The sequence below is a fragment of the Cebus imitator genome, unplaced genomic scaffold (assembly GCF_001604975.1).
Source record: "Cebus imitator isolate Cc_AM_T3 unplaced genomic scaffold, Cebus_imitator-1.0 Scaffold45, whole genome shotgun sequence".
In the NCBI taxonomy this organism is placed as follows: Eukaryota; Metazoa; Chordata; class Mammalia; order Primates; family Cebidae; genus Cebus; species Cebus imitator.
The window spans coordinates 9,168,218-9,180,082 of NW_016107360.1; the positions used below are offsets into that span (position 1 = coordinate 9,168,218).

The 11,865-nt window shown below is 39.3% G+C and overlaps 2 protein-coding genes across 7 annotated transcripts in view; both read right to left on the reverse strand.

Moving 5' to 3' along the window:
- Nucleotides 1-11,865, reverse strand: part of OSBPL3 (oxysterol binding protein like 3) — a 191,208-nt gene that overhangs the window by 44,918 nt on the left and 134,425 nt on the right. For 4 of the 6 annotated variants that reach the window (XM_017527006.2, XM_017527005.2, XM_037737917.1 and 1 more), the window contains 3 exons: nt 9,000-9,107; nt 1,883-2,017; nt 193-286 (listed from right to left, as the gene is read on the reverse strand). In XM_017527006.2, the coding sequence (XP_017382495.1) occupies nt 193-286; nt 1,883-2,017; nt 9,000-9,107 (337 nt within the window). The remainder of the gene's footprint in view (nt 1-192; nt 287-1,882; nt 2,018-8,999; nt 9,108-11,865) is intronic. The other 2 variants (XM_017527008.2, XM_017527007.2) reach the window with 1 other exon arrangement.
- LOC108303100 (keratin, type II cytoskeletal 8-like) overlaps nt 10,214-11,865 on the reverse strand; it is a 3,421-nt gene continuing 1,769 nt past the window's right edge. Inside the window, exon 2 of the mRNA XM_037737968.1 lies at nt 10,214-10,265. Coding sequence (XP_037593896.1) covers nt 10,214-10,265 — 52 coding nt within the window. The remainder of the gene's footprint in view (nt 10,266-11,865) is intronic.

Sequence of the window (11,865 nt, forward strand, 5' to 3'; positions counted from 1 at the left end):
ATAACACACAAAATATATGTTAATAGACTGTTAGTAGTTAAATCTTTGGGGAGTCAAAAGTTATACATGGATTTTCAGCTATGTGGGGTATCAATGCCCTGAACCCCCATATTGTTCAAGAGTCAACAATACAACTTATTAGTATTCTATGAAAACCCAAACTTTTCAGAGATTAAATAATGTAAATCTTACCCAAGGTCTGTCTCTCATTATCTAAATCGTTACTGAGATTATCTAAGGAAAGATTATCACTTATGTCACTGACGTATGAGTCATCATCAGAAATCTACGGGAAAGAAGAAATAACATTCATTAGCGTTAGAATAAACAAAAGCCAGATTTTCACAAAACTCTTACTCCATATCATCAAACATGTTGAGACCCACACTACAAATACTATTGGGCACTGTTCTCATAAAGGTCCATATACCAATCTGCCAAGGAGGTGTTCAAACAAATATCTGTTCTTAAAATTCTTATACATTCTGAATTAGTTCTCACAAGGAAAACAGTAAGCAAGCTCAAGACTGTTATTATAAAGCTTCTTATTAATTCAGACTGCATTTTCAGAATTTATCAGTGTTTGAGTAGAAGGAGTTACAATTTGTCTTTGAGCTATTTGTGTAAAAAGTATCTTCTATGGGAATACATAAACAAGATGGCTATGTTTCTATTTAAGAAATAACATTATTAGTACACATTGACACAAAGCAATGTTAACTATGATAACTGCTATTCAGGAAAGTGTAATTTTTATGCATCAATTTAAGACAAAAATGCTATAAACCAATGTTATAATAATCATATTATAATAAAAATAATTATATATTATAAATCAATATAGGTCAAATCCCATGACTAAAAAATTTACAGGATGGTAATTTCCTTCTCTGTAGTAGATACAATACATTATTAAGTAGGTAGAAGTCAAAATTATTAACCTGTACTTGAAGAGATGTATACCACTTTGAGAGACTAAGGCGGGTGCATCCCTTGAGGCTAGGAATTCGAGACCAGCCTGGCCAACATGGGGAAACTCGTCTCTACTAAAAATACAAAAATTGGCTGGGCATGGGGGTACACGCCTGTAACCCCAGCTACTTGGGGGGCTAAGGTGCAAGAATTGCTTGAACCTGGGAGGCAGAAGTCGCAGTTAGCAGAAATCATACCACTGGACTCTAGCCTGGGCAACAGAGTGAGACTTTTTCTCAAAAAAGTAAAAAAGAGAAAACAGGCTGGGCATGGTAGCTCATACCTGTAATCCCAGCACTTTGGGTGGCCGAGGCAGGAGGATCACCTGAGATCAGGAATTTGAGACCAGCCTGGACAACATGGTGAAACCCTGGTCTTTACTAAAAATACAAAAATTAACCAGACGCAGTGGCGTATGCTGTAGTCCCAGCTACTTGGGAGGCTGAGGCTGGAGAATCACTTGAACCTGGGAGACGGAGGTTGCAGTGAGCTGAGAATACACAAGTGTACTCCAGCCTGGGCAACAGAGTGAGACTCCATTTCAAAAAAAAAAGGTATAACAAATTTAACAAATCAAGTCATAGAAATGAGCAAACATCCAATGCTCTCTACCTTTACTTTTTCTTTTAACATATAGTGTACTTTTGGAGTACATTTGTACTTTTACGGTGTGAGCTATGAGAGAGCTCTCAGAATATAATGACTGAAAAAGGTCACTGAGTTTGGTGTTTCATAATTTGATTATAAAGAGGACTGGGGACTTCCTTCCCTTGCACAGTCATTATGGGTGGAAAGAGACAAAGAGAACTTATATCATTATGGATAAATTATGGATTATTTACTGAACAGATTAATCAGTAAAGCAACAAGAGAGATTTTTGAGGCACCTAACTGAAAACAGTGCTCAAACCTCATTTTCTGAAGAGCTTGGAGATAACAGAACTTCCTGAGCATCAAAAAACTCGGAAAGGGAGTCAGTGATGGAGAGTCTACTTTCATTAGAAAGCTGATGAACCAGAGCTCGATTTTCATCTCTGGAGTTTTCCTATGTGAAGAACAAAATAAAAAATGCATACATTTAGAAATATACTCAAGAGAAAGAAAATAAACAAATGATTTAGTTGTACAATACATGAGGTTGCAGGCCCATGCAAATAAGCAACTCGAAGCAGAGGTCAGCTCCCACACTAAGAAGCAAGCCTCATGCAAAACAGAAAGTTCTTCCTGCAAATGGTCACCTCACTTCCAGGCACTATCACATCTCATACACGTGCAACAAATCACAAGGCAAAAAAACAACTGTCTGTTTGTTTCATTTAAAACTCTTTGTTTCATTTAAAAGGGGAAAAATTCCAGTGCTCTCTGAATCATATCCTCTTATTCACTAAGACTGCTGGATGTTTCTTTTTATACTAAAATTTCCTCTGCATTGCACTGATGCATGTTCTTGCATGGCTGGTTCAGAGCAATATAGCTTTCTTCTGCCCCTATGCTCTCCGAGGGAACAATATGCTGCTTTTGAGGTGTCCCTTGACAAATACACAGTGAATTTGGGTCCAGAAGCACCTTGGTGGCAGATTATTTATTATTCATTGATGAATGATATAAATTCTCTTTGTCTGTCTCTTTCCACCCACAATGACTGTGCAAGGGAAGGAAGTCCCCAGTCCTCTTTATAATCCTCTACAAATAATACAACACAACTTCATTATTTTCTAACCTCGCGTGACCCTCCATTCTCCACTCCACTGGGTCTGGACTTGCCCTCTGGGGAGGACCTAAAGCATTGGGTAGTGTGTTTTCTATTCTGTTTGGAAGTGGCAATTCGATTCAACTCAACAAACTGAGCGAATGATTTATATATGGTCCTGAGCTGGCCATGACAGGATATCGCAATGAACCAGGCAAGCTTTGTGGCCTGAATGCGTGGTGAGAGAATGCATCCAACAAGCATCAGACCAGGACTGTGGAAGAGACAAAGTGCTGGCAAAGTGAAGAGACTGATTCTGATTAAGGAGATCTGGTTTGGGGAGGGCTTCACAGAGGTGGCACCTTAGGAAAAAGAACAGATTCAGGACAGGCTGATTTGATTTCTTTGAATCAGAGTGGACAGGTAGTAGTAAAGCCACTCACATTTTTTATTGGGCTGACAAAGGAGTTGCTTCCATATCATCCAGAATAATTTGGTGAAAAGGCAGATTATATCTTGCCCAGAAATCGTCTGAATTTGGGATGCATCCCTCAGTCACATAGGGAGGGAATGCTATGACAAGAGGGCCACAGCAGATTTCCATAATTAATAAAATACAGTGATCCCTTTATAAATTGGTTGCTTCTGTTTGTAAATATGTATCTATAAATTGTCGAAACATATATCCCTTCCCCAAATAAGGCATCTGCCCAAGGTATTAATGATCCTACCCATTTTAATACCATGCAGGCTTCTGTAAAGCAAGCCTCTTCTCTACCCTAACAGAGATCACTGTAGAATCTTAAGTATCACAGCTGTTAACTTTAAGGAAAAGGTCTCTGTCCTTAAAAGAGCCAGGCATAAAGCTATTGAGTTTAAAAACATCCTAAGGAATAGCTTCTGTAACACTCACTCAAACAATAGAATTGTCCTGTGTCTTCTGTGTGCTCCTGTCACAAAAGATGCTCATGATTTATTTACTTGCTCTACTCATTAATTTATCACTCTTGCTCTCTCTGTATCTTCCTCCTTATAGACTGATAGGTCAAAAGAATTTCTCGGCTGACCAACACTGATAATAATAGTCCTAGCCCCCAGCCCTTTCTGGTGGTGTCTTCCTGTATGTACTAAAAACTCACCAGCACTGCTGCAGCCCCAAGTCTCCAGCACGGTGTCTTAAACAACTCAGGACCTCATTTGTTAAAATATTAACCCAATCGGTTCAATTCCGTAATTTCCTTTCACATTTGCAATGCATGATCGGTTATCTATTGTTTACATTACAGAAAGTTAAATCAAGTGTGTCCAACCCACAGCTCATGGGCCACATATGGCCCAGGATGACTTTGAATGCGGCCCAACACAAATTCATAAATTTTGTTAAAACATTATGAGATTTTTTTGTGACTTTTTTTTTCTGGCTAATCAGCTATCATTAGTGTTAGTGTATTTTATGTGTAGCCCACGACAATTCTTCTTCTTCCAATGTGGCCTAGGGAAACCAAAAGACTGGACACCTCTAAGTCAAATAAACAGAGAAAAAGGAGGAAAAGGAACATTCATAGTTCACACTATAATAACCACTATAGGCATTTTAACACATTTCTTCTTTTTTATACATGTCGTTTTGCTTTGTTCTGAAATAACTGTAAACATGCTATTTTCATATCTCTAAATATGCAATTTTATAAAGTTCCCCCAAACAATACTGTAAGATAGTTTTTTTCAAAATTAAAATGCATTCTGAAACATATGTATTCAAAATAGAAAATATTAAAAAATGTAAATAAAATATCACTTCAAGTCCCACTGAAGTGGATATGAATGTGGAAGTGGATGTGGCCCCTATTAACTTCCTGGTATTTTCATATTAAAATATCTGTGTATAAATTTTATTTTGAAAAACTGAGATATACATAGCTTACATATTGTCTGCTTCATTCACTAAACATTATATTGTGAACATTTTCCCTGACCATTCAAAATTATTTGAGACAATGGACTTTCATTGATAAATATTTTATTACATATTTGTGTCATGGAGTAATAATAAAATTAAGGATGTTTACAGATTTGCGAAAATGGTTTAGTATGTTTGTAAATATGTCTTTGCTTGTATCTTGTTATTTCTTAAATCAATTATTGGGAGAATTATTAATAACATTTAAGGCAAAATATATATTATCTAATCACACCAACAAATAAGGAAACATGTTTTTTCTATATTGAGGGCACTGCGTACCATAATTTAGAAAATGTTTGTGCTAATCTAATTGTTTCAGTTTTCACTAGACTGAAGAGTTTTTCCTTTTTAACAAACAAGCTTGTAGAGATGTTAATGTAGGGAAAGGCGGGATGAAGCGTGCATGGGAACTCCCTCTGTATTTTTTTTGTACTTTCCTGTGAATTTACAAATATTGCAAAATAAGTAAAAAAAAAAAAAACCCACACTCATAAATATCTGTATTTGTATGTGTGTGAATTACGGCCTTTTTCCATTTACTTGTTAAAGTTTGAAGTTACTTGATATTATTTGTTCATTGGTTACATATTAAAAACATTATTAATTTAGCATTACCTCAGTCTGTCAATTTCACTGAAAATATTTTTCCCAGTCTGTTATTTGCCTTCTTATTTTTTTTTGACATACATCACTTTTTATTTATTTATTTATTTTGAGATGGAGTCTTGCTCTGTAGCCCAGGCTGGAGTGCTGGAGTGCAATGGCACGATTTCGGCTCACTGCAACCTCCACCTCTCAGGTCCCAGTTCAAGCAATTCTCCTGCCTCAGCCTCCAGAGTAGCTGGGATTACAAGCACATGCCATCATGCCCAGCTAATTTTTGTATTTTTAGTAGAGACAGGGTTTCACCGTGTTGGCTGGCTGGTCTTGAACTCCTGACCTCATGATCCGCCCACCTCGGTCTCCCAAAGTACTGGGATTACAGGCGTAAGCCACCGTGCCTGGCCGATCACTTTTTACTAAAAACAAATATAGTCAGATCTAATCAACATTCCTTTTGCAATTTTTTTCTATTGCACCCCAATTTAGAAAATCTTTCCTACCCTAGCAGTTTGATAAATACTTACATTAATATTTTTCAGTTTGAATTTGTATATTTAACTTGAATTTGCTTTTGATTCATTTTAGCATGCAATGAAAAGATGTAAACTTCTTTTTAAATTGCTTTGGGCAGGGCATGGTGGGTGGTGAGTGCCTATAACCCCAGCTACTTGGCAGACGAAGGCAGGAGAATTGCTTGAACCCAAGAATTCAAGGTCAAGCTGGGCAACAGAGCAAGACTCTTGTCTCCAAAATAATAGTAAATAATAATAATGTAATAAACTTCTTTGAGCTGTGCCAACCTAATTTATTGAATAATCCATCTCTTTCCCAATGGTTTTTGATGCCGTTTCCAACCATAATCTTTATTTCTTTCAAATACAAAATAATGTTTATGCCTGAGAGAGTTATTCTGTCCCATTCTTAACTGTCATCACCTTAACTATGGGAGCTTGAATGAGTGTTTTACCTTCTGTTCTTCATTATATAGCAATGCATACTATTGAGAAAAGAATTGCTTTGGCCTCATTAGCTGTGAATTTAAATCCCAGCTCCATCTGTTACAAGCTGTGTGTCTGCGGGAAGTTATTTAACCTCTCTGAACTTTAGTTTTTTTGAAACTATCACCACCTACCTCACAGAGTCGTGGTTAGGATTTTGTGAGGTAATGCATTCCAATGCATACTGATATAGCAAACAGACAAAATAATTAAGTTCCCTTCTCTTTCAGACTTTTCTTTAAAAGTTTTGGCCTTTTTTTAGCCTCTTAAATGGACATTGGATGTAGTATGGTGTTACCTCCCAAAGTCACTTGCCCTTTTTCATTTGGAATCTAAAATAATCTAAGAGCTGATAACTTGATAATATTAAATCTTCGCATTCAAGAATATAAAACAGGAGAACCTGGTAGGTTGCGGGTAATTTCTGATTTAACAAAAGGGAGGATTTTAGAATTCAATTAGCCAGGCCCAACACCAGAGATGGATAACATATGCAGCTAAAGAAAAGGTAACAAAGTAAGCAAAGAAAGTGAGAATTCTAAAAAAGAGAGCACCTTGAGCTGACCCCATAGTTGCAGACTGTCATTCCCCAATAGAATATCAGAGGTGCCCGGGAGTTACCTATAAAAATTTAACTGGAGTCAACTTTTCAGTCTGGGAGGCCATTTTCACTCACTTTTCTACTTACGTCTCGAAGGCAACAACTTTACCTTTGCTGGGAAAGTTAGCCTGAATCACTTCATGATAAAAGGGATAAAATACAAGAAACAGAAAATTTCTGAAAGAGGAAATAGATAAAGATGACAACTGCATCACTGAATCAAGACTCAACAAGGCTGTTTTCGAAGCTGTGTGTTTGAAGGGTTATATGGTTACCTCTCAAGGACAGTGTATAGTATTTCAGCTTTCAGGTATGTTACTTTTATGATCAGTTTTAAAACATGTGTTTGAAATATGTAGTTCAAAAACACACATTTTAAAAGACTTGTGATTTTGGTTCCCTTTCCGAAACAAATAGTTCCAAGTAGACATGCCAAGCATAATTTCATAAAAGCATAAATGAAGGTTATGTATTTTTTTTTTTTTTTTGAGACGGAGTTTCGCTCTTGTTACCCAGGCTGGAGTGCAATGGCGCGATCTCGGCTCACCGCAACCTCCGCCTCCTGGGTTCAGGCAATTCTCCTGCCTCAGCCTCCTGAGTAGCTGGGACTACAGACACGCGCCACCATGCCCAGCTAATTTTTTGTATTTTTTTAGTAGAGACGGGGTTTCACCGTGTTGACCAGGATGGTCTCGATCTCTTGACCTCGTGATCCACCCACCTCGGCCTCCCAAAGTGCTGGGATTACAGGCTTGAGCCACCGCGCCCGGCCCAAGGTTATGTATTTAACTACCTATTACATAATAATGTGATAATACTATTTAAAAGGTAAATACTGTCTGAAAACATGCACAAACTCCAGACACTGCCATGGTACGTGGCACCTGGTCAGTTGTGGCTGATCATGGCCATAACTGGGCCCTGCTTTTAGAAAATGTGCAGATTCAAAAGAGGGCCTGCCTAGGCCTAAAGTCAAGGCACCATAAGTAATGCTTAGGTGCTCAATGCTGCAAGTGACAGTTTAGGTCTGGGCTAAAATATCTGAAAAGTGACCTCTTGGGGGTAGTGCTTCTATAAAGGAATGTCATACTTAGCCACTATTATGTGCCACACAAGCTTCTGTCAGACCGAGGCTAAAGTTCATGACAGCAGATGGGCCTGCCCGCACATGGCACCATCTGGTCTCCAGATGGGGTCAGTGTCCGTGGCCCTACAGTCCATATGCAGACTGACTTCAGCCTCAACTCACCTCACTGCCCAGCACAATGACTTCCCAAGGAGTGAAGGTGTGTGTGGGGGGGGGTTGTTTTCTTTGAGGACAGGAAAACAAGGATGAAGGATTATGATTAAACATTATAAACTTCTTTAAAAAATTTATATAAACATACACCTCTTATCTACTACCTGCCTTATATTTTTTATCAAGTGTACTCAGTCTAATTCATTTGTTAATAAAAATTTAGCATATCTGAAGCAGGAATATAATATAAAAAATAGCTTTAAAACAGTTTTTTACTTTCATTACTCTTTCCTACTTGTTTTTTGAGTAACCTACTTGTATTTTTCTGAAATTTCTCATTTTAAACATGCAAAGACTATTTTGGATAAACATGCCTAGTCTTGAGGAAAGACCTTTTTAATGTGCTTTTAACTGACCAAGACACTTTAATTGTAACGCAGTATTTTTTTTCCCTCAGAGTGTACAGTTGTGTTCTACAAAAGAAAAAGAAAATCACAGAAAAGGCACAAGGGAACAGCCACCGAGAAAGGGTTAGAGGGGAAGGAAGCTGGCAGGGAACCAAAATACTGCAGGTCAGAGAAATGTAGGTTTCTATTGTAGTAACAAGAGAAAATGTTTCCCTGTCTACAGTTTCCACTCCAGTACCACCCTGGTGAAAGGGGTGACATTCAGGAGGAAAATAGGGTAGGTACAAAAGAAAGAATTCAGGGGCAGGGAGCAGCTTAAAAATGCAATTAGCAGCATATGCTCAAGAAAGTATTTGAGTCCCAGACCCCAGTCCATGAGGCAGCTGCAGCCAGCACCCAGAGAAGGAGGGCAGAGAGGTGGACAGCACCCACGAGGGGAAGCAGGGAGGCCGTGCAACCGAACAGATGGTATCACGGGAGCAGGTGGCGGTCGAGGAGACATTACCAGAAGAGAAACCTACCCACCTCTGCCAGATTGTCACCCGACTTGGCGACAGCGGGGGGGTCGAGGAGCAGAGACTCGGCATGGATTCTGCGTAAACGTTCTTTAAGATCTGTGTTTTGTGCTAGGGCCTGGAACATGTTAAAAATAGTGGGGCTCTGTTAATAAATGGATGTTTCAGAAAAGCACAGCAGTGGGCCCCACAGGAGTGATCTTTAAGAGCCTGATGAAACTCTCAGAGGATATTTCCTGGACTTTTTTTCCTTGAATGCTCTCCAAGAGGAAACTGGTTCTGAGATGCCTGGGAGATGACAAGCTGGAGGCTCTGGAAATGATGCTCCTTCTCTTTTCTCATTCCAGACATGGAAGGAGGGTTGGTAAGGGTGATAAGGAGGGAAGTCACAGACACTGTCGGCTTCTGTTAAGACCAGTAGTTCCACAGCACCTCCTCCGCCTCCCCAATTGTCTGGATTCTCTTTGGCCAAATCACTTCCTATGGAATCCAGGCTTCTATCAGCTTTGAAGAATATGCTGCCCCCACCCATTATGATTGGGCATACTTCAGTGTTACTTAATTACCATACCCATTGACTCAGATTTTAGAAAGTATGCTGGAGGCCGGCCATGGTGGCTCACACCTGTAATCAGTGGCTGACACCTGTAAGCACTTTGGGAGGTGGAGGAAGGCAGATTAGCTGACATCAAGAGTTCGAGACCAGCCTGGCCAACATGGCAAAACCCTATCTCTACCAAAAAATACAAAAATTAGCTAGGCATGATGGCACATGCCTGTAGTCCCAGCTACTGGGAAAGCTAAGGTGGGAGAATTGCTTGAACCTGGGAGGCTGACAGACGTTGCAGAGAGCTGAGATCGTGGCCTGGGTAACAGAGTGAGACCCTGTCTCAAAACAAAAGAAAGTGTGCCAGGAAGTAGGACTTTGTGAAAGACACACTTTGTAATGTTTAGGTGCTCAGTGCTGCAGGTGACATTGTGGGTATTGATTGTTCTATTCATTCTTCAGGACTAAGACAATTTATTTTACAAAGAAATGAGTAAACCTCACTTACCTGCATAAGGGCTTAAGGACCATGGCTCTAGGAATGGGTAAGTGTGAGATGAAGAGCAAATCTGAGACTACCCTAGGCTTCTTTTCTATTTCCCTCGGCAGGCCCCATTCCTTATCTCAACCTCTCAACTATGAGGAAAGTGGTTGAAAGGTAAAGGAAGCTGTCTCCTTCACGCTGATACTCCTGTGCGCTTCATGACCAACTGTTCTCCAGTGATCTGTCTGTGGAAGGGGACAAGTTATCCTATTGTCTTCCCAGACACTCCATGATCAGCTCCACCAGTGCTTGCATGCAGATTCAGCCTGTCCGTCTTCCTGACTCTTTTCTAAGAAGCTCTGAGTCTTTTCCATCTACCAGGGCCTACAGGACCGACCTGCTGAAAGCACAGAAGGACGTGGCACTGCCTAATCCTCTACTCTCCAGCAGGAATGCTAGCTTTATTTTTCAGTCCCCGCAGAGCATATGGGTTATTTGAAAATCCTAGAGAACTATTTAAGAAACACTGCACAAGAGCTAAGATCTTGTGCAACCACAAGATCAACCACATATAAGAGCAACCACATATAACAATCTCTTTGGAGCACTCACTTTATTTTCCACATGCCATGTTACGGAGACTAGAATCTAAGTAGAGCTTGGAAATTGTGCTATTTTATTAGTTTTTGTTTCCTTTGTAAGCCACAGGCAGAAGCAGAAGACAGCAACATTGTGCATACAGCATCAACATATCCATTCTGATAGCTCTGACATGATTCTAAAAATCTTATTTTCAAAAAACAAGTCCTAAACCCTATCATCAATCCAAGCCAAAAAGGAAAGAAAGGATCATTTGGTTTTATCTGAAGTTTCCAAAATCATGAATATGGATGAGAATGAATTCCTTAGTGAAGGTGAGAACAACCTTGGCCTAGGATACCGCAGCCAAATAGGTCTCAGTGGCCAGACCTCTGCAGGAGAAGGCTGGGAGAGGAAGGTCCTAGGGAGAGGGACCTTGTAAGCACATCAGAGGTTCGTTTTGTAAATGCACTAAAAGCTAGCCTAATGGAAGCAATAAGAAATTTAGGAAATAAAAACCAAAAACACTTTGCTTCTGCTTCTCTCAAACCAAAATAGCACCCAGTGTGCAGATGTCTGCTACAATAAAAAGGGGGGACAATTCTATCTGTGACCTTAATTAAGACAAAGTTAAGACTCTTTTTTATATATGGAGCAAGCCAATGTTATTTTTAATTTCTTTTGAAGATAGCGTACTTGGAATGGTCCATGAGTGAATATTCCTTATGTATTCTACAACAACTCTCTGTGCTACTGGCAAAGGATTTACCACTAACATTATACGAAGAGCATCAGTTTTCTTAGCAATACGATGAATAGAAAATATGAATCAGTATTTTCTAGTTCTCTCAGTGCCTGTGTTGGCTTCTAGTCACAAGATCCTAAAATTCACCTCCCCTACCTGACTTGAAATAGAAAATTCAGTATTGCTTCAGATGGTAATTTCCTATGTGCACACACTCTTTCTCTTTCTAAAGAAGGAATTCCAAAGTACAAGAAAAGAGTAAAAGCAAATCAGTATGCTATTTCAAAAGTTCTCTAGCCTCCTGGTAGATAAGGGGTAAAAAAAAAAAAAAAACAGATAACTTTATTCAAATAGAGGTGGGACATGGCACTTTAATGGAGCCCAACTATTCTGAGGAATGAATTGAAATAAATGAAAAAAAGAGAGAGAGAATGAGTGACAGAATGGCTGAGAATCATTTGGGATCCTGACAGTGATTTTCCTGTTATTATGAAGGTACAGTGATCGCCTGACAGGCACTT